At 43.5% G+C, this 23,407-nt stretch overlaps 1 protein-coding gene across 39 annotated transcripts in view; it reads left to right on the top strand.

Moving 5' to 3' along the window:
* KALRN (kalirin RhoGEF kinase) overlaps positions 1–23,407 on the top strand; it is a 694,928-nt gene that overhangs the window by 196,038 nt on the left and 475,483 nt on the right. For all 39 annotated transcript variants that reach the window (XR_012431622.1, XR_012431621.1, XR_012431625.1 and 36 more), the window contains exon 3: positions 3,675–3,789. Coding sequence is in view for 31 of the 39 variants with exons in the window: in XM_015446332.4 (XP_015301818.2) it covers positions 3,675–3,789 (115 nt within the window). In the remaining 8 variants the exon portion in view is untranslated. The remainder of the gene's footprint in view (positions 1–3,674; positions 3,790–23,407) is intronic.

Below are 23,407 nucleotides of genomic sequence, written 5' to 3'. Positions count from 1 at the left end.
AAGAAAATGGGGTTCTATTCTCAAAGAAGTTTGGGAAATGCTGGACATCGTAGCTCTCCTTCTTGGAGAATTACAATGTCCACTAAAGTACATTAACATTTTAAGGCTCTGGAAAGTCCTGCAGTAAAGAACTTTCTTTTTTTTTTTTTAATCTGGCATTTTCCAAACCATAGAATAACCTCGTTCCCTAAAAATTTATGTGTCTGTGATGTATATTCATTAACATCTTGCAGGTCTATTGTTATATTGACTTTATCGGGGGTCCTTATACTTCATCTCTGCTTATTGTCCTCTGTAATTTCAGCATCTATGTCAATTATTGATCAAATCCTAGAGCTTCATTGCTGCTCAGCCTCGTTGGTACCAAAGTCCTCCACCTACCTACCGTGATTATGCACGTCCAAGATCTTGACCCTTGATATGTCTATCTGTGGTTTTAGTCCCTTATTTTGACCCTTTCTGATATCCTCTTGTCATTTGGGAGAGGATGGATATGAGAGGAACAAAATCAACACCTTTCCCTCTTTTCTGGGATGTCATCATCCAACAGGACATCTCCCACCCTTGCTGGGCATACCCCATTTATATGGTGCATTAGCTCCATTCTGCCTTCACTCAGTATCTGGCACAGATACTGTAGCCAAAGCTTTCAACAGAGCTTTCGCTGTGCCCTAGTACCCTGTCAGCAACCCTGAAGCTCATGTCCTACCCAGTCCTACTGTCATTCTTGAGAGAAGATCTCCAGTGATGGTTTCATTTCCCTCTCCTCAGTACCCAAAGCCTACCCTGACCCTGGACTGATTCTTGTCTACTGTTCTACCCAAAGAACCATGTCCCTCAGGCAGACTGAACTCCTCCCTCTCCACCAAAGAACCATGTCCCTCGCGCAGGCTGAACTCCTCCCTCTCCACCACCTATCTCCATTTCCTCCTCCAAAGAACCGTGTCCCTCAGGCAGGCTGAACTCCTCCCTCTCCACCACCTATCTCCATTTCCTCCTCCAAAGAACCGTGTCCCTCAGGCAGGCTGAACTCCTCCCTCTCCACCGAAGAACCATGTCCCTCGCGCAGGCTGAACTCCTCCCTCTCCACCACCTATCTCCATTTCCTCCTCCAAAGAACCATGTCCCTGGGGCAGGCTGGACTCTTCCCTCTCCACCACCTATCTCCATTTTCTCCTCCAAAGAACCATGTCCCTCAGGCAGACTGAACTCCTCCCTCTCCACCACCTATCTCCATTTCCTCCTCCAAAGAACCGTGTCCCTCAGACAGGCTGAACTCCTCCCTCTCCACCACCTATCTCCATTTCCTCCTCTCTCAGAGTTCAACAGCCTGCCTCAAAGAGGGGGACAGCCCTGTCTGCTGTGGACTGGACCCTCCCCTTGTGCCTTCCCTGGGGCCTTGCTCCATTGTTGTCCCTACCCTTCCCAGCATAAAGATTCTCTTCCTCTAGGCTCATTCCTCTCCTTTTTTTCTATAATCTTCAAAGGTCTCTTTCTTTCTGAACACCACATGGCTTGATCCTGCTGCCTCCTCTTGACTCCTGATCTACACTTCTGGATGTGGGGAATTAGAATTCCCCAGGCTTTCTCTTCTCACCCCTCCTTCCTTGCCATCTGAACCCTCCAATCTTCCTATTCACTATTTATGATACGATTTTAAAGCTTATTCATTAATGGACACTATGCTTAGGAAGTGGAACCAAGTCTCTCAGGAGTGTCAGACAGGAAAAAAAAAAAGCAGAAACTTGGTTCTGTTTCCTAAGCATAGTGTCCATTAGTGAATGCGCTTTGAAATCACATAGTAAATAGTGAATAGGAAGTTTGGAAAGTGGAGGAAAGAAAAAGTGACTATCTTCCAGCCATCTAAAAACCTCCCCAGCCATGATCCTGAATCTCATGTCTCCAAGGCCAGCCCTGGCTCCAGTTTGGGAGGGACAGTATCAGCCAGCCCTCCAAGCCACCCTTTGCCAGTCAGAGCTGTGGTTCCTTATGGTTCCAAGACTCTACTTGTAAAATGCCCAAGGAAGGTCAGGAAAAAACCAACAGCTATGGTAAAACAAGCAAACAAACCAACTGCCAGAGTGAAAATGCTTGGGGTGAGGTCAAGGATAGAGGAGAAGGTTGAGAGTGTTGGAGTACCTCCCAGCTTTTGGAAAACCTTCTATTTAATTTTTTCGCTTCCTTTTCCTCATGTGGAAGGCAATGGAGAGATGGGGACCATTTCCAAGGCAGATGAGACAAGGGTGGTTATCACTTCAAAGAACCAGGGCTAGTGGTATGAAATGTCCAACTTTGAGTTAATCTGTATGAATCTTCCCTGAGTTGGGGTGCTGGGCAGTGGTGGTGGTGCAGAAACACTTTTTCATCAGGGCTGGATCTCACAGTGGCCTTGATCTTGTGTAATCCTTTTCTCTCTGCAGCCTCCTTACTTCCTCCTCAAGGGTATTCTGGATTGATTTTTTGTCAAGCGTCCCCTCTATCTGTGTGCCTTCTGGACTCCTTAACCAGAAGGAAACCTTATTCATGAACTCACACTTGGGCGGGATCCCTGGGAGACTCTGCCCTCTGGGTAAGAGATCCTGTTTTCCAGTATTGGTGAGGTTTGCACCTCTCCACTCTCTTTCATTAGATCCCTTTGTGGTCCTACTCTGGGGTCTATCTGGTGGCCACCTGAGATGTGGTGTGAGGAGTCTGTGATCATGACACAGTGGTTTTTTTTGTGTAATGGCCAGTGCCCTGTAAGGTCATAGTTACCCTTAGCTTTTTTCCTATCTAACGCCCCTGAGAAACTTGGTTCCACTTCCTAAGCATAGTGTCCATTAATGAATACATTTTAAAATCATATAATAAATAGTGAATAGGGTATTTGGAAAGTAGAGGAACGAAAAAGCAATGATCCAAAATCCTGGCCTTCTAATAGCAACACCAATTGTCATTTTGGTATACTCCTTCCAGTTATTTTAAATGTGATGTTTAGAAAACACTTGTAATCTTAGTATGTACATATGCATTTGCAGTGATTAAGACCTTGAGCATTCTGATTTCTGATAAGATTCATGTGCTCCTCTAGCAGGAGTGACAGGTGGCACCTCAGGCAGACAGGCAGGGGTGGTTTTTTGGCTGTGTAGAAAATACTTAATGTTTTTTCTATGAATCTAAGAACCTTCCAGTAATGCTATCCTGGGATGGATGCTTTGAGGTCTGCTTACCATAGTAGTCAGCTAATGACAAGCACTCCCACCTCACAGAGGTCTATAAAGAGAAGTAAATTAGAGGTTAAATTTCCAAAGAACATAGCACTTTCCACCAGCTTGTTTTCTCAGTAAGAACAGTTATCACCACTTCATATCATCTCACATTTGTTGAGAGCTTTACTTTTCCAAGTACATCCCCATGTGCCAACTCATCAGTTCTTGCAACAACCCTGTAATGTGCACAGTACTGTTTTCATCTGCCTTCTACAGATGAGGCACCGGGGAAGCCAAAAGACTTGCCCACAGTCATACGTGCTACCTGCATCTCGACCCCCTGGCCTTGTCCTGAACAGTGACCAGATTTCTCTGGATCCCCTATTTCTGTCTGATCACCCAGCACTCAGACAGATTTCTTTTTCCTCTGTGGCTTTCCTTTCTGACTGGTTTTCTTAAATACTCTTCCCTTCCTCCTCCTTGCAGGGGGTCGTGATAAGCGAGGCGGACCCATCCTGACCTTCCCTGCTCGCAGCAATCATGACAGAATAAGACAGGAAGACCTGCGGAAACTAGTGACGTATTTGGCCAGCGTGCCAAGGTAAGGGGAAGGGGAATGGCCTGCAGGGGAGCGGGAGGGAAGCTGGGCTGATGCCAGTTTTGGAAGGAGCCTCCTTCCAAACTGGAAGATTTTTTTGAAATCCTTCAAAAATCTCTGCCAGGGACCCTAGTGGTTTCTGCCCTTCCAGTGGATTCTAACTGTTCCTGGAACACCATTGTCCATTGTCTGTCTCATTCCCATTGTTACTGCTGGGATTCATGTGAATGGGGTGGGAGCTGGAAGTGGCAACTCTGGACACTCAATTCTGTATCACTCAGCTAGAGGAGGCACTCAACTTGATTTAGGTCATGCATTTTCAGTGGCAGTGGTACTGCCCCCAAAGAGAGTGAAAATTGGTTGTTGGGGATAGCAAAATATTTATTTCCATGTATTAAACACAGGTATATATACTCTACCAATGTACAGTATATGTGTGGTATTAAATTTTCACTGGGTAGGGTGATTAGGGGAAAAAGATCTAAAAAGGCTTCTTCAGGTCCTAGGATGATCATTTTAAAAAGTGTGAGAAACACTGGTCTAGATAGCACTGGCCACAAGGTGGGTGTGGGAGACATGCCAAGGACATAGTTTATGTGTTTTGAGAAGGGAGAGACGAGACCTTTACTTGATCAGAGAACCACAAGATGTGAGAGTTGGGAGAGCCCTGAGGAGCAATCTAGGCAGATACGTGTCATGTCCTGCTTAGGGAAAGGGGCTGGCAGAGGATGTGTGTGGCTCACAAGGCTCAGTGGGAGAGCTTGGTCTAGAACTCAACCCTCCTGAGGCCAGCCCCCGTGCTCTCTCGCCATCTTTGTTCTTGAGCAGCGACAGCACTGCTGACTGTCTCTTAGTGGGGCCAAAACCTGTGACATGTTTGTTGTGGCACATAAGAAATGGTTCCTTGGGCTTTCAAAACCTTCATCTTGTCTCTGTGCATTTTATAGAAGAATTAGTGAATTACAGGGAGGAGCTATAGATCCAGCTTTGCCTTTGCTGGAAGACCTGGGATAATTTTTGAATGTGTTATTAAGTTCTTGAAGCAGATGTCGAGTGAGGCAGGTACTGCATCTCAGAGAGCTAAAGAAGAGATGAATGTAAAGGGATGCTTGGGAGGTGATGGGCAGGTAGTAAAGGGGATTTTAAGAGCAGTCATCCCCTACTTGGAAGGATGTTGAATGGAATGGTGAGCCCTGAAGAACTTCAGACAGAAGACTGTGAACAAATAGATGCTGAATAGTGTCGGTTTTTTTTTTTTTTTTCTTTATGATATCCACTGGGAACAGAAAAAAGATGAAAGGTCTTAAGTTCCAGTAAAAGGGATTCGGGTCATATCTGAAGAAGATCTTATAAACTTTGAGTGCATGAGACAATGAATGTAAGGATGAAAGATTTTTTTTTCTGGGGGTCATTGTAAAGAAGAAATACTCTTATCTGTCTCAGAAGCAAGGAGGTAGACTAAATAACTCATGATTGATATAGGTAATTTAGCAATTTAGCTAAGCAGATTTTTAAAGCACTTTTCCTAAGTATGTGACCAACAGGCATAAAACCAGGAATTTTCTGAAGCAATTTACAATAGAAGTTTTCACAGGGACCCGTGATGAACTCTCAGTTCTTTTAAAGACAGAAGAAATTGGGATCCCAGAATATATAAAGGGTACATTTTTCTTTCCTGCATGTTCATCACATAGCTGCAACTAATTCATGCTCATCTTTTCTTTAGAATAAAGAGGGAAAGAGTTGGAAGAATACTTTTCTTTATTCTGACTTGTTAAGCAAAGAGTGGGACAAAACAGACTGGAAGTAATTTAAAAAGAAAAGATTTCCGCTGGGGTGAAGGGGAACAAAACCCAAGAGGGGCTGAGAGGAAGGCCATGAAAAAGGTGGAATAATACATTATCACTGAAGGAACACACAAGATGCAGGCTCTCTGCTTCTCAGAGGGTGGTCACATCATTGCATTCTGCGCTCCTGAGAATCGGAAGGCTCTTCACAGGGCAGGCAAGAGTCCTGTTGCCAGTGGGAAGAACTGTTCTGTGATGCCTGAATCTCTGCCTCCTGAGGGACCTGCATTCATGAAGAGTGTAAGCGCCCAGCAGGCCACAGAGTTCGCCTAGTCATGCCCACCAGTCACTTCCTAATTCTGTTGGCCACATGTCACACATAATGGCTACTGGATGGAACAGGATTGTTCTAAAGACAGTGAAGTTTGGGGTAGGAAAACTGAATAACTTAGCAGGTCAGATTATATTTGCCACTTTCTTCTGTGTAGCCATGGCTTTGGAAGAGAAAGAGAACAATGAAAATTAACTGTTAGACTCAGTAGATGATACTGGTGAGAAGAAATTATTTATCTGGGTCAGATTCAGGATGCTAAAAAGACAGGCTCTTGTTAGAAGTGGATTGTTACATGCTGGTGTGATCAAGCCTGTAGGTGACATTTGATCATTTGATGCTTTTTTTTTTTTTTTTTGAGACTGAGTCTCACTCTATCACCCAGGCTGGAGTACAGTGGTGCAATCTTGGCTCACTGCAACCTCTGCCTCCCAGGATTAAGTGATTCTAGTGCCTTGGCCTGCCAAGTATCTGGGATTACAGGTGCCCGCCACCACAACTGGCTAATTTTTGTATTTTTAGTAGAGACAAGGTTTCACCGTGTTGGTCAGGCTGGCCTCGAACTCCTGACCTCAAGTGATCTACCCACCTCAGCCTCCCAAAGTGCTGGGATTACAGGCATGAGCTACCACTCCCGACGAACATTTGCTACTTATTTATTCATGCATTTATTCATTATGTAGTCAACAAGTATTTAGAGCTTCTCTATGCCAGGTAGATTGAGGATTTGCGGTGAGCAGGAACACACATTTTGAGAAATTTAGGGGAAACCTGGGTATTTCCCTACCCAGTGCCAAACCAGTAATAGTAAAAGGCAGCCCAAGATGGGAGTGCATTGGTAGCATAGGAGATGAACCAGCCAACAGAAAACAAACAAATAAGGACAAGTGAGTGGTGAAAGAGGGTCCTGGAATTTAAGGAACCAGCAAACTTAATGACCATTTAGGGGACCATTTTAGAACAGATGATTAAGCAGATAGTGTTGATAATTTAGAAATGAGTAGGAAGAAATAGTCCCACTCTCCTCTCTGTAGGCCAGGCCATATCTGAACCACTGCATTCAACTCTGTAACATTCATCTGGCCAGCTTCATTTTAAGAACTACATAGATCAGTTAGAGTACTGTCAAGGAAGCAGCACATTAAGGCACCCACAATCCATGTCTCCACAGTTGAAGGAATGAGGGATGTTTGCTGGCAGGCATGAAGATGAAGGAAAAAAAAAACACGCAATTCCTAACTTCAGGAGAGCTGCCCCAGAAGTGAGGGAACAGGCACGGCCTCTGTTGCATTAATGGGTAGACATTAGAATCAGGGGAAAGAACCTGCCCACATGGAAGCTGTCTAGCAATAATGCTGCTGCCTCTGGAGAAAGCGAACTTCCTGTTGCTGAAGACCAGATGACCCTCTGTTGGGGATGCTGTAGAAGAAGTTCCTCTACTGGGTTGGAGGTGGGCTTAGATAACTTCTAAGAATCTTTCCTGCCTTGAATTCTAGGTTTCTGTGATATTGGAAAAAAACAATACGTCATAAAATCCAGGGCCTCAGAACAGAGTCTTACCACCCCCACCAATATGCATCTAAGTACTCTCAGACTTCCTAAGTAAGTTAAGGTCTGGGATTTCACTTAACATTTTGTCTATACCTTAAATTCTAAGAGAACTTCTTTTTAGTCCCCTTGGACTCTGGGTGGAAATTTTGGGGCATTACCCAGGACCAAGGATCCTGTTGGGGTGTAACAGCTTGGATCAGTCCTGACTTATTCATTCAGCATCCATCTTGGCCTGAGATGAGTCCCTTCATTTTAACTTCTCTGTCTTGCTCCTGATGAGTTTGGGCATCTATCTCCTAGGTCACTCAGGTTTTCCATCATCTTATTCTGAGGAGTCATAGGTAATAGGGTGGGAAGAAACCTTAAAAGTCTTCTAATTCAACTTTTCAATACCTCCATCCACTCAGTTCAACAAATATTTACTGAGTGTCTACTATGAGACAAGTTCTGGATGATTCCTATCATCATGAGGTCTCATGTTATCTTTACTGTCATCTACCTACACTTATCTATCATTTTTTTGTCCTGGTCTGCTATCTGCTTACAGTTACTTGTATGTGAAAGGAGTGGAAAGAAAATACTCAGATATAATCAGCTGATGGATGTCCCTAGAAATTGAGAGACAGGATAGAGACAGGATAGAAAATCCAGCCTGAATTATAAATCATGCTGCTATGAAGACACATGTATGTGTCTTTATATGTTGGATGTTTACTGCGGCACTATTCACAACAGCAAAGACTTGGAACCAACCCAAATGTCCATCAGTGATAGACTGGATTAAGAAAATGTGGCACATATACACCATGGAAGGCTATGCAGCCATAAAAAAGGATGGGTTCGTGTCCTTTGTAGGTACATGGTTGAAGCCAGAAACCATCATTCTGAGCAAACTATTGCAAGGACAGAAAACCAAACACCGCATGTTCTCACTCATAGGTGGGAATTGAACAAGAGGAACACTTGGACACAGAGTGGGGAGCATCACACGCTGGGGCCTGTCATGGGGTAGGGGGAGTGGGGAGGGATAGCATTAGGAGATATACCTAATGTAAACGATGAGTTAACGGGTGCAGCACACCAACATGGCACATGTATACCTATGTAACAAACCTGCACGTTGTGCACATGTACCCTAGAACTTAAAGCATAATAATAAAAAAAAGAAAATAAAACAAAAGGAAAATCCAGTCTGAGAGTAAACAACTGTCCAGGCCTAGCCCACAGTGTGGATAATCTACCCACTGTGATTATTGGGAGTTGACGAAATGCTTGAAATAGGAATTTTTAAGTACTACATCTAGTAAGGAAATCCTGGGTTACTTTTATTGCATTGAATTCCTCTTCATCATCACTGTTAGCCTGCTTTGTCACGACCTTCTTTCTGTGACTCCTTAGGGCACCAGTTGGTGTATCTGACACTTAATCTGCTCTTAGCAGTGCCACTGAGATACTGAGTGTTCTGCCAAGGAATGCGGTTATCATATTGGTGAGGAAAGATGACAAGAAATTAGGATGAGTTATTCTGCATTGTCAATCAGATCAAGGTGCCTTTACTTGTGGCTTATTATTTGATAACATATGCTCTTGTTCTACAGATTTCAGCAAAAGATAAGTTGGGCTTACGGCCTGCACTGTCTTTGTGCAGCATCCCCAGAAAATAGGCGTTAAGCAGAGAGAACTAGGAAGACAGTTGAAAGAAGAGGGGTAAAAACTGCAAGGGTTTCCTCTCTCTATTTTCTGCATGAGAGAGTCTGAACTATCCAAACTACTGTCATCAAACATGTTCTGTTGTAAGGGCCTATTGAGATGTGTTGTTGGCACCTTGCTCTTTATCTGGGATCATCAATAAAAGGAGGATGTGGGGAGGAAAGGGAGGGATTGGGTGATGGAAGGGCCAGATAATAGGACCAGTGAGAACATTTAGGTCACATTGTTTACATTTCCCTAAAACTTATACCTTTTAAAGATCATTGTTAATTTCTTTATCTATTTTAAATTTAAACCCTATGTATAAACAGTTTGTAATTTCTATGTGTAAACAAGATACTTTTTACACACATTTCCAGCAATACCAGTTAGGTGTCCCTATTGTTGTCTGTGTGTAACCCCAGCCCTGAAGAGCAAATAGCTTTCTACCATAAAGCCACAGTAGTAACTGCAATTGTTAGTAATAACCTTCCTTAGAGTCATATCAGCTTTTGCAGCAAAGGATGAAGAGGCATCTTAGTCTAGATGGAAGATGCTGAGCTTCGGATCCCAGCTTTACCTTTCTGCAGCCGGGAAACATATGGCCCCTCAACCTGGGTAATTTGGGAAGACTTTAATGAAGAGACAGTTTGTAAGGCTGTGGGCAGGGAACAGGGAAACCAGCAAGGTTTGGATCCCTCAGGCATTGCAGGCCTGGAAACAGCACGGAGGGGAAACATAACCACTTCTAAGAGAGAGGAGAGCTTTGTGAGAGGCTGCCTGACAGGAACTGTGGCCTTCAGTGGAAGATGCCACCAACTCATGGTGACTCCATGACAGGGAGCAGGGGAATTGGTCCCTTGACCCCACTCTCTTCCCGTTGTCTCATCTCCTGTCATCGTTGGCTGAATGTACTGAGAAGGCAGATGACAGGGGAGCCCATTGATGTAGTCTATGTAGGTCAGCTTCCCAGGGCACTGGGGAGTGGAGAGAAGATACAGAATGGATTCAAGGTGCAAATGGAAGATATTTGGCACAGAGGGAGACTTTGAGCGTGCTATTCACCATTTCTGAGTTTAATATTATAATTTTTATTTTGGGAAAAGAATGTCTATCTCATAAAGGTGTTGTGAGGAATTATCTAGCAGTCTCTCTCTAGCACCCAGATGCTCGTAATTGTTAGTCTTTCCCCTAGAGGAGGTCAGTAATAGTAATAATGATAATAATAGCAACAAAAAATATGTGAACATACATAGATAGCACTGTTTGCTACATATGAGGGACTAGATGCAGTGTATATGGTTATGAAGGTTATGAAGCACAATAATATAGCGAGCACTTGAGAGCCTACCCTCCAATTTGAGAAGCAGAACATCACCTCTATCCTCAGTGCTGCCTAGGGCTCCTCCCCATTCTGACTCCCTTACTTCCCCCCAAAGTAACACTACCCTGGGTTTTATGTTTATCCTTCTTTTGCTTTTTGGGAGGTAGAGTTCAGCACATGTTTTCATAAACAATATATTATTTAGTTTTCTTGTTTTTGAGCTTTATAAGAATGGTATTGTACATTATGTAGTTTTCCATGACTAGCATTTTTGAACTATTGTGATATGCAACAACATGATGAATCTTTAAACATAATTTAGAGTGAAAAAGAACCTAAGGTTTTGACTCTGAGAACTCCAAACCAAATTATTAATAGATTAATGCAATGCTAAAGTATCTCTTGAGAAGTTTCTCTTAGTTAACTGAAATAAGGAAAATTAATAATGATTACTTTTCTCAGTACTTTAGAATAAATATCATAATTTATATCAATATTGAAGAAAAAGTAAAATTCTTTTCAATTTATTAATTATTGGTATTAAGTAAGACATATTAAGTAAGATAAAGTATATACAGTCCTTACATAGTGCCAGGCACACAGTAGATTCCACAAACATTAGTTTGCATCTCTTTCTATCGTCTGGGGAAGTCTGGCATGTGCACAGTTGTGGGGTAGCACCCTGAGTTAAGTGATGAAATAGAGGGTTGAACCCAGTGCTCTGGCCTCCCAGTATGTGGAACATATAGCATCACTGTTGACTGGGAGTGGGGAGACTTCAAAAGGGACGTGAGCAGCATTCAGAAGCCCTGAGAGAATTTTGCTAAAAGCACAGAGGGGTAGGAGTGGGCCAGGCAGAGGGAAGGTCTCAGAGGAACGCTGGGGGTGGGCAAAGGAGGTGAAGGGGTGTCAGGTTAAGTTCCGGAAACTCAAGATGTAGAAACACATAGTCTTTTGTGAGAATGGCAGAAGATAGGGCAGAGAGGCATATAGAATTCCATGGGTCCAGTTCAAAAAGTTTTACTAATAGGCAATAAAAAAGCCATCGAAGAGCTTTTCAGCAGGAGAATGACAATTAAAATTGCATTTTAGAAGATTCACTCTGGCAACTGAGTGGAAGATGGAATGGAAGAGAAGGCTAGGAAATGGGGAAACAGTTGCAATAATGTGGGTTAAAGATAGTAATAATAACAACTAGCATTTATTAATCAATTCTAGGCATTGTCATAAGTATTTTACATGCATTAACTTAATTCTCACAACACTGAGATGGGAATTATCATTATTCCCTTTAACATATGAGGAAACTAAGACTCAGAGAGATGAAGTACTTGCCTACTGGCACACAGCCAGTATGATCTGGAGCCAGATGGTCTAGCATCAGAGCCTAAGCTTTTATCCAGTGAAGAGATGAGGAGGCCAAAGTGAAGGAAGTGGCAGTGGTGGCAGAGTGAGAGGACTGATTTGGGGAGAATAAGAAGGTGAACTCTGAAGGATGGGCTAAGACTGGATTTGGAACAGAGGGACAATGAAAGAGGGCGGTAGGAAAGGGATCTAACAATGGTGGGCAGAGACCACTATGCTTCAAACTTGCTTTCCTGAAGCTTCTCTTTGGAACCTAAGTGTGAAAGTTGCTGCAGGTGAGAATACAGGTAGCAATTGCCTCAGTCTTGGGCTTCTGCTGGCCAAGGCAACCATGGTGGCTGTGGATTTGCAGGACAACAGGGGTGGTGAGGGTGGTGGTGGGGGGTCCTTTACAGTTCCTCCCCCAGGTGTTTGTGTTCAGTTTTAGATGAGTTAACTCTCATTTATGCTCATCTGTGGGTGATAGTCAACCATGATTTAGTTACCAAATTGTACCAAGAGATGTAGGGAGAAAACAAAAGCACTTAAGACCATAGAAACTATTTAAAGAGATTAATAAAAGACTATCAGTAGCAGGGACCCCGAACTTAATGCCTACATTGGTGGGGTAGTCTCTATCATATTCTAGCGATGATCATCTTGTTCATTTTCCTTGAGTGTGAGATGTTTCCTTCACCCACCTGCCTGTCTGTTTCTATATTGGCATTGCTGTGGTGTCAGAAGTACAATTCTGGAATTAGTACTCAGTTAATGTGCATTCTGAGGCTCCTTCATTTCCATGGCCATGCCACCATTGTAGGACTTGGCAGGTCTGTGGGGCCTGCACAGTCCATGTGGGGCTAAGGGGCTACGGGGGCTCAGGGACAGGTTGTTGGGAGTGGGGAAGAGCTGGCTATCATGCTTCAAATGCAGAGAGACACATTTGTGATTCCCTGGAGAACAATAACTGGAGCAATCAGAGGCGGAAACCACTTGGTCATGAAGTAACTATGAGAGGCAACCCTGGTTATTCCAGGAACCAGTAAGTGCCTTTAGCGATAAATCAAGGACCCACCCAGCACTGGACAAAAGAATTCCTAATAAGTGAGGGTGGTGAGTCTCCTTCACATGCATATTCCATGTGTACTCTCAGAAGGGACTTTGGGCATCAGCATTATCTTGGTGGGAGTGGAATGATAACAGAGAAAGAATGGGCTCCAGGGAAAATGCTGACACCTGGAAATTATGCAGGGTATTCCAGCCGAGGAAGAATAAACCCCAGAATCCCCCTCTCTGGGAGGTGAAATGTGCATGCTTGCTAAAAATTTTCTTATTTTTAAAACAGGTATAAAGATATTAACAAACAATGGTAGTGAGGATTTGATGAGATAACACGTGTGAAGTACATAGCCCATTATTTAGCTCACAGAAGGGGCTGACAACCAGTGGCAGTTGCTTTTCCTTCCCTTGCTTGAAAGTAGGGACCTTGTTTTGTTACTTGTCCTTTATTGTCCCTAGCACTGCTTTTTCAAAGTTAGGGTTAGGGTTATGCTTAAGTTTAGGATTAGAGCCAGTAGTGATAGCAGTTACAGCCATAGGTCAGTAACACTTCGCTTCTAATACATAATGAGTGAATATATGTGCCTAACAGTGTGACAAAGTTTTGGCCTGTATTTTTAAATTAGAAGGATATTTCTTTTACTGGAGAAAATAAGTGCAGAAAAAATATTTTAAGAGTTTTTTAAAGCTCTTATAACTGTACCACCTAGAGATAATAACAATATATTGACATATTTCCTTCCTATCTTTTTTAAGAGCTTTGTTTTTTTGAGACGGAGTTTCACTCTTGTCACCCAGGCTGGAGTGCAATGGAGTGATCTCGGCTCACTGCAACCTCCGCCTCCTTGGTTCAAGCGATCCTCTTGCCTCAGCCTCACAAGTAGCTGGGATTACAAGTGCCCACCACACATCCAGCTAATTTTTGTATTTTTAGTAGAGATGGGGTTTCACCATGTTGGGCAGGCTGGTCTGGAACTCCTGACCTCAAGTGATCCACCCACCTCAGCCTCCCAAAGTGCTAGGATTACAAGTGTGAGCCACCACGCCTGGCCTAGAGCTTTTTAAAAACAGAATTGAATTATATTGTTTCTTCAGTTTTGCTGCTTGCTTTATTCCAGTTAGCATTATACTATAGAAATATTTTCATAACATTAGAAACTTTTCATGTGTAATAGTGTATCTTGGGATGCATTATATTTAATTAACCCTATCACTAGACATCTAAGTTGTTTCCAAAAGTTCAGTGTTGTAAGTAACCCTCAGTAAAAATCTTTTTATATAAACCTTTGTCTGTATCTTAAGTGGCTTCTTCGAGATAGATCTGTAGCAATCATGGGCTTCTTTTTAGTTTTTACATATATAATTTATATTTTTTTTGCTTTTTAAAAATTGATACATAATGTACATATTTATAGGGTGCATATGATATTTTGATAGATGTAACAATGTGTGGTGATCAAGTCAGAGTCATTGAGATTTCCACCATCTCAGAAATTTATCATTTTTTTTTGTTGGAAACATTCCAAATCTTCTCTCATATCTATTTTGAAATATATTATAAATTATTGTTAACTAGAGTCACTCTACTGTGCTATCAAACACTAGATCTTATTCCTTCTATAGAACTGTATTTTTGTACCCATTAATCACCCTCTTTTATTCTTTCTCCTGTCTCTTCCCAGCCTCTGGTAATCATCATTGTATTTACTACCTCTGTGAGTTGTTTTTTTCTAGCTCCCACATATGAGTGAGAACATGCAATATTTGCCTTTCTGTACCTGGCTTACTTCACTGAACATAATGTCCTTCAGTTCCATCTATGTTGCTGCAAATGATAAGATTTCATTCTTTTTGTGGCTGAAGAGTACTCCGTTGTGTATTTATATCACATTTTCTTTATCCATTCATCTGTTGATGGACACTAAGACTGATTCCATGTCTTGGCTATTGTGAATAATGCTGCAATAAACATGGGAATGCAGGTATCTTTTTGATACACAGATTTCCTTTCTTTTGGCTACATACCCAGCAGTGGGATTGCTGGATCATATGGTAATTTTATATTTATTTTTTTGAGAAACCTCTGTACTGTTTTCCGTAGTTGCTGTACTAACTTACATTCCCACCAACAGTGTATGATTGTTCCCTTTTCTCTGCATCCTCCTTAGCATCTGTTATTTTCTGTTTTTGTTTTTGTTTTTGTTTTGTTTTGTTTTAATATAATAGCCATTCTAACTGAGGTGAGACGATATCTTATTGTGGTTTTGATTTGCATTTCACTGATGATTAGTGATGTTGAGTATTTTTTCATGTACCTGTTGGCCATTTTGTATGTCTTCTTTTGAGAAATGTCTATTTGGATCTTTTGCCCATGTTTTAATCAGATTACTTATTTTATGAACCTTTTTTTTAAAGCTGGTGGGGCAAATCACCAAATTTATTTCCAAATTTATCAATTTATACTCCCAATATGACTTGCAATATTTGTCTTTCTGTGCTTGGCTTATTTCACTTAATATAATGTCCTTCAGTTCCATCCATGGTCATGCAAATGACAATATCTCATTCTTTGTATTGGCTGACTAGTACTCCATTATGATTACCTTTCTTTTGGCCATATACCTAGACATGGGATTGCTGGATCATATGGTAGTTTTATTTTTACTTTTTGAGAAACCTCCATACTGTTTTCCAATGAGATTTCCTATTCTTTGCATTTCCCTAAATTTATTTGCTCACCATTGCCCAGGCACCATTGTGCAAACATTCTTATTACCGTCATCATTGACCCTAACTTAGGGCCGTATATTATGTACCTAAACCTTATCCTGACTTTGGAAAGACTAGAGGGATTGGTCACAGCGCCTGCTCTGTGGGGTCTCCCAGGCAAGGATTCCTTTTACTTTCCTAAACTAATATGGCCCCTTAACAGGGAGCATACATTAAAATTAGGATCTGATATGAAATCTAAAAAGGGCTTGCTTGTTTTTTTGCCCTTGGTGATTTTTTAGTTTTGTCTCTGGATGTGTTTCAGCTCCTTGGCTGGTCGTGTAGTCAGTTCTGGCATGGCTTAAAGTGGTTAACCTCTTTTGTGTTTATCGGAACTGGTGTCTTTATCTGCCTTTTAGGAAAAAGGCCTTTTAGGAGTTTGCCTCTGGGCAGCAATGTTGAATGAGCCTGGAAAGCCTAGGTGTGGTCATTTAATTTCTCTTTTAGGCTACTGTAGTCTATGGCTCACCAAGAGCAGGCTGATTAGGAAGCTGAAGTGTCTGGTGTCACCTTGATTAGGTCAACTTCAATGTCAGGTGAAATGAGAGCCAATGCATTCAGGTGTTTCTGGAGTTTGTGGTAGGTAATCAGGATGAGTTAAATTTAGCTGGGATTCATTTGGCTGGAATATTGAAAATAAGAGAGTTCCCTGAATATAGATGCAGGAGAGACAGCCTAGCATCGGGTAAAAATGATGTGTTTTTTAGTTACTGGGATCCAGGTTGGGGCTGTTTGTCTTTCCCCCATTACATATCATTTTCACTATGTTTTCTATTTCTCTCTTTACTTATCATTGGTTAAGTCTGATTATGTGCCCTTCACTGATGTTTGGGGTTGAGTATGTTTTCAGGCATATATTTGATACTGATACTCTATGTTATGACACTTCAGTTTTGTAGAGACTGCCTTTATTGTACACTCTTCTGGCAGCTTAGGTGTGCTGCCACCAAGTGGTAGAGTACCTGAGCTCAGCTGCCCAAGAAGACACAGATGGGTTTCGTCAGAGGCTCCAGTGGTTCTATTCTGGTTGTCTCCTCATTAAATCTGGGATTTTCCAAGCTTTACCGTTTAAAATTTTATTGAAACACTGAAATTTAAGCAACCAATAAGCAAGGATTACTCTTCCTCAACTACAAGTGAGTTTGATACAATCTTTCTCAAAGAACTGTAGTAAATGATAGATAAAATACTGTTTGTGAACATGGTTCACCTGCTATGTAATAATTGCCAGTTGAAACTGGGAATTTTATAATAATGCTATTTTGGGGAAATAAATGGTGTGGTGTTTCTATAATTCTTTTTTAAATAAAATCAAATTAAAAAAAAAAAAAACTAAATCACTAACAAAAAACCTTCCTGTTGGGTTTGCCTTCATCTTTGGTCGACTTGAAGTTGCAGTGCCCCAAGCAAACTTATCTCTTGGAGCTCCCAGTGTCCCCCTGACCTTTTTCATCAGCCACAAACATTGACGATAAAACATAGAAGATAATTTGTCTTTTCAGACCTTCCTTTCCAGACAACATTTTCTTTCTCTCAACATGGAAGATTGAGTACAAGAAAAACAACACTATCTAGGGTTTTGTTGCAGATAATTTAACTCAGATGTAGGCACTCATCAGTTGCGGAAGATTTCTGTACCAGTTTGCCACTGTCACTTGTATTTAAAAAAAAGTTTCCCCCTCGCCTTCTCTACCCCATCTCATCTCTTCTTAGATTGCTTTAGAAAAAAAGATTTATTCAGAATTTCATTCTCAAAAGTCCAGCATTACCTAAACAAAACAAGTGATTTGAACGACATTTAAACATTTTTGAATCTAGGAAACTCATATAGTGGGGGTGAGTCCCATCCCTTCTACGAGATCTGCCTGTCCTGAGAGAAACCACACAGCTTTCTCTCCGAGAGGTGGTGAACCTCTTGCAGGTCGGAATGGTTAGTTTCTTTTCTTGCCCCTGAGGATGCAGAGCACCACCTTGCAAACTGGCTGAATTCAATTAGACTGGAGGCTCCCCAAGGAAAAAGGAGAGGGCTTCACCCCCCCATACTCCTTAGGGCCAATGCCAGGATCTCTCTTTCAGACATGGAGTACCTGAGGCCAGACTGAGGTTTCCTTCGGGAGGTCCTTTTTCCTCAGTCGGGGGCTGTGGCCACAGGGGGTGCCCAGGCCAGAGGTGGGTGGACTGGCACTGTGGCAGAGAGCGGGGCAGAGCCTTCTGCCAGGGGACGGAGCATGGAGGTACCTGTGAGGGAACAAGCAGTGGACTCAGTCTCACCAAGGAGGTATATTCTTGTTCCTAAATTAAGCAAATATGACAGCCAGCCCCATTTCTCCTGGAACTTAGATGGGAGCACTTTGTCAGCCATGGTGACTCAGCAAGGACAAATGTTTTTCTGGATAATTTACTGACGTAATTCAAGCATGTGTCCTGATGGCCCTGGCCCCTGTTTCCTTTTCTCTCAGAGCCTCCTTCCTCTCTGCATTCCCTATTTGTTCTAGGTCAAGTGAGGACCAGCCTCGGTTTTGAGAACTACTAAAAAACTCTAAAATAAGTACATTTTTCTCCCTTGCATCTCCCAGACTGTTCTGTCCTGAGCTGGAATTTTATCTGTTTCCATCGCTAGTAATGCATGTGCCAGGTTTTGGCCTGGTGCCTGAGACAAGGTCTGAACCTTGTCCTGTGATGCACTCCACCCTGGTTCCCTATACAGGAAGGGAATGTCCTGGATCTCCAGACCATAAGCTGTTTTCATTTGCAGGAAATTCAGGCTTCACCCTCATTGGCTGAAGAGAAGCTCCCTGTTTTGGACTTGGAGGAAGGCAAGACCATTCCTCACCCTCTTGCAGCTCTGATTATGACGGAGTGCTCCACTGGGAAGATTGCACATTGGTCCAGATTTAATTCTGTGGATACACAAAACAATTGTTTAGTTCTTACATACACACCAACTCAGAGGGAATGGTCAAATGATCTTTTGGCTGAATTTGCAGATTGATGGGGTGCGGAATAGGGGAGGGACGCAGTTCTTGCCTTCAGGATGTTTGTGATCTGGTTAAGGTTTCAGGATCCACAGGAAAAGACAAAAACTGAAAGCTTCCAAGGCAGCAACCACAAAAGCATGTCAGTTAAATGGACGTAATCAGACATAATTTACTGGTGGTAAAAATCTGACCTGGATTGTAAAGGAAATAGATGAATTGGAATTCTAGAGCTTAAAGGCAGGAAGAAGCTGTAGAGGTCTGCGAGGCCAACTCTTTCTTTTAAAAAGAGTAGAATGCTGTCCAGAGGGGTCCAGTCATGGGCCCAGGGTCCTCCAGCTGGCCAGGCTACCAGTCCTGAGCTTGCTGCAACCATACATACACTGCCCCCTAACACAGACCCTGCCTGTGGGACAGCAGAGTCCCCAGAGCAGCATGCACAGGGTAAGGGCCTCTATGAATTCATATGTGGAGGGATTCTTCCACCCTATATGTGAGCTTCCTGAGCCTCTGAGCTAGTTATGCATGGGGGCAGCCTAATTTATTCTGATTTGGAGCAAAGACCTGGAGCCCTTGGTCCTCCCTGTTCCATTTCAAGATCCAAACATGCATGCCTCCACCTCCCACAGGGCTCCCCCGACTCCAGCTCTTTGACCTCCCTTGTAATTCCCAGGTTCCCACTAGTGTCTGAGCCATCACAGGGTTTTTCCTCCATATAAACCATGGGGATCTCATCAGTCCCGTCTGCCAGGCCAACCCTGGCTGGGTGTCAGAGGGAAGGCAGGCTAGCTAGAGGGTAACAGCCGCCTGCCCTGCAGGAAATAGAGCTCCTGCACTGGTTGGTAAAATCCAGTGGGCATGGCCTGGGGGGGTGGCTTTGTGTGGGGTGTTGCATTGTGTTTTGGTAGGGATGGTTGTGCATGTGTCTGTGTACTGCAGGCAAAGCGCACTGGGCTTTCAAGAACGTGACTGCTACTTAAGGAGAAAGAGGAGGAGGGAAGGAGAGAGGGTGTGCGCAAGCCACAGCAAGGGCTGTTTCCTGGAGGAAACATGTGGTTTATTAACGAGGATTCCACCTAGCCTGCCAGGAAACCAGAGCCCAGCTGGAGAGTGAGTGGGGGTTCCTGTGAGAGGGCAGGGAGGGGGGGTGGCAAGAGAATGAGGAGTGGTGATGGCACGGTAGTAGGCCAAGCCTAGGAGAGTTGCTGCTCTGTCTCCTGGCCAGGTCGGGGGCAGCACCCCAGTGGGAGGCAGCCCATGGCTGCACTGTTGCCATTTCTCTTGAGTCCCCTCAGCTCTATTCTCTTACTCCACATTTTAGAAAGGCTCCCTGGGTCTTACGGTGGGGTGGCTGAGGCACTGTGCTTAGACAGGTCACAGTCTTTGTTGCTCACGGATATATGTGCTATGATCATGATGATATATTTTTTTAAAAGTTAAAAGATGAATTGTTTTTCATATAGCCTGACTATGGGGGAGTGGAGGGCGGGGAAGAAGGAGAGGGTAGAGAAGGCCAGAGGAGAGTGACCCTGGGGTTTGTCTGAGGAGGGCTGCGGAAAATGGGAGGGCTGTGTGGGTTTTGGTTTCCAGTTCTTTCTTTCCCTGTAGTGCTTTGGTTTCCATTTCATTTCTGCTGCATGTTCTGAATGACCCAGAAGGAAGGGATGAACAGCTCTGTGAGGGAGGGTAGGAAATAGGGCAGGAAGCTGCTGTCCTGAAATGGATGTCAGTTTCCATCCCACTCCCATCTGAACCCACCCCTTTGCCACCTTCTCTCCCTAGCCAGCTAGACCAGACTTCTAGGAGCAATGATTCTTGTGCTTTCACAGTTTTCATGTCTTCTCTTGGCTAAGAGTAGCTCCTTCCAAACAAACACTGTGCCCCCAAGCCACTCTGATTCAGAAAGTGGGTCTCTTCCTTTGGTGAACAGGAGTTGTGTTTCAGAGCCTGTAAGGCTGTAAAATGATCTTACTGATTGACAAACACATCAGGGTTTATGCAGCTGCCTCATGCTGGTCCCTCCAAGGTGTATATCCTTTGGAAGACTGCATGCATTTGCCCGATACTGCTGTCACCCCCACCATTCCTAGAGCTCTCTTGAGCTCCCTTCAGCTGTGGCATGCTCTTTTGACTATTTGCAGCATGGCATGGCAAGTCTTTGCCTTTTTTTTTTTTTTTTTTGAGACAGGGTCTGCCTCTGTTGCCCAGGCTGGAGTGCAGTAGTGCAATTTGGCTTACTGCAACCTCAACCTTCTGGGCTCAAGCTATCCTCCCACCTCAGCCTCCGTAGTAGCTGGGACTACAGGCATGCGCCACCTTGCCTGGCTAATTTTGGTATTTTTTTGTAAAGACACAGTTCCGCCATCTTGCCCAGGCTGGTCTCCAACTCCTGAGTTCAAGCAATTCACCTGTCTCAGCCTTCCAAAGTGCTGGGATTACAGGCGTGAGCCACTGTCTTTGTTCTGTATGAGAAGACTTGATTTTTAGAATATTTTGTTTAAAGGCAGCATTGAAGACAAGTTGGGATGTGGATGCAGAGATCCTGCTGAGTGATTTTAGGCCTCTGGACCTGTCACTTTATAGCTATACCTGCGAATGTTGGGTGTGACTTTGGGACCTGAGTCAGTGCTTTTGAATACTTTACCGCGCCCTGCCTGGAAGAGAAAAAGAGAAACTGCCACATCCCTGTTCCAGGTGTTTGCAGTGAGAGGTCTTTTTGTTTTTGTTTTAGTTTGTTTTTTAATAGTGTTATTTGTGTAGAATTAGGTAGCAGACTTTAAAAAGGTGGAAACTGTCAACCTTCCTTATTTGGTCTCCAATTAGGGTTTCCCTGGGACTCTGATGGGCAAGAGTTGGGTTTGCTTCTGGCACACTTGAGGGTGAGGAACTGACAAGGAGTAGTTCCTAGACCTAGAAATAGGCAAACAAATCTCTACAACTTCACCTTCATGGTACTTAACCATGGCTGCACATTAGAATCACCAGGGGGAACTTTTAAAAATGATGGAGTCCAGCCCCAGACCAGTTAATCATAATCTCCTCACTTTGTAGACCTGGAGTAAGGCAATTGGCAATTAGATGCCTGGTCCAAATGGCTAAGATATCCAGCCGACTGTGTGACCTAAAGCAAGTCACTTCCCGCCTCTGAAACTTGCTACCCTCCGCTCTAACAGGAGGAGCTAGCAGAATAAGCATGAATGTTTCCTCAAGATCAAGTGTTCTGTGCATCTGTGAGGCAAGATAGCATGGTCGTTTTATGCACAGACACTAAGTCAAACCACTTTATAGAGGAGGAATTGAAACTTAGATTTCGGATAAGATACTGCCTTTGCACCACCCCACTGCCCCCACTAGCCCTGGCATCACAAATCAGATGTGCAGAGGCAAAAGATGTGTTGTTAAATGGGTAGAAAAGACACTAACTCTTTGGAATAACAACCTGGGAAAGAGGCCAGAGGGTGACTTCCAGTACAAACAATAACAAAAACCTCTGGATGAATTAACGTAGATCCTGAGGCGGTCTTTTGGCAGTTGGATTACAGCTTGACAGAAAGCCAGCTGGTGGAGAACAGTCGCCCATAACCCAGCAGAGAGAGCGCATGACCAGCACAGGGAGCCCCATCACCTCTCTCCTGCCCTCTGGATACCCAGCCATCCAGGAGGCCTCCCCATTGTAAAGGACCAGTTTGAGAACTGTCTGTGGGAACAAACATTCATTCAAAACCCATTCCCAGAGAGCCGCTTATTCTCTATAAGACACTGTTTCCTCTAATATTCTTTTTACTACTTCGGATTATACCAATTAGAGAACTTAAAGCAGGTGCTAATGTGTCTTTAACACTTTTCTTTAACACCTGCTGATTTCTGGTGTTTCAGAAAGTAGTTGTGGCTTGGGGCAATCAGCAGAAGTGCTGAGGCAGTTAGAATAGCCCTGAGGAGCAGAAAGCAGCTTAACACAGATCAAGTAAGGAGCAAAAGTTTGAATAAAGTCTAGATCCCACAGCCAGAGACTCTCCACATGTCTGAATGGCTTGAGAATTCCAGCACAAATGGGTCAGGAGAATCATTTTCTCTACAGAACTCCAGGAACCTTTCTTTCTCCTCAAATTCGGAAGAACTCAGTTTATGTAATGATTTAGGGTAGACATGGGTGCAGCACAGTTCTGGGAGAAAGTGTGAAGTGGATACTTATTTGGGGCTACTTTTTCTTCCTCCCTTTTCTGATTTCTGTCTGCTCATGGTGAATGGTCTGCAGGTACTAAAGGCTGCCCAGGCATCCTGGATAAGACTCCTCTTTATCATTCCTCCAAGTCATCCTGCACTGTCAGCCCTGTAGGACCAAAGATGTGCTATGGCAGGGCCAGTGCCACCCTCATTAAATGAGGAACTCTTAGCTTGCCTTGTCCTTCTTCTCTGTCAGCCACTCCTCAGTGACCAGGCTAGCTCTCTACCCATGTTCAATTTGTCACCTTCCCTGGACATCCTAGTGAATAGGTCTTATTTGAAGGTTAATTGTGCTCCATCACAACCCAAGCACTAGGGATTCCTGGTCCTCACACTAGGATTCTAACATCTTCACACTGCTGATATCCTGAAACACACACCCAGGCCAATGGAACCGGCCCCCAGCAGCACACACTAAGGAGGTAAACAGAAATCCTCGTCTTCCTGGCTGGCCTGCTGGAGACCCACAACATGTGGGTCTCTGCTTCACCACCTGCCATCAGAATGGATCAATGTGATCTTTATTCCAGCAGCTGTTTTAAGTGGGAATCTGCCAGACATTCATAGA

The sequence above is a fragment of the Macaca fascicularis genome, chromosome 2 (genome assembly GCF_037993035.2).
Source record: "Macaca fascicularis isolate 582-1 chromosome 2, T2T-MFA8v1.1".
NCBI classification, from domain to species: domain Eukaryota; kingdom Metazoa; phylum Chordata; class Mammalia; order Primates; family Cercopithecidae; genus Macaca; species Macaca fascicularis.
This window is presented reverse-complemented; position numbering and strand designations above follow the sequence as displayed.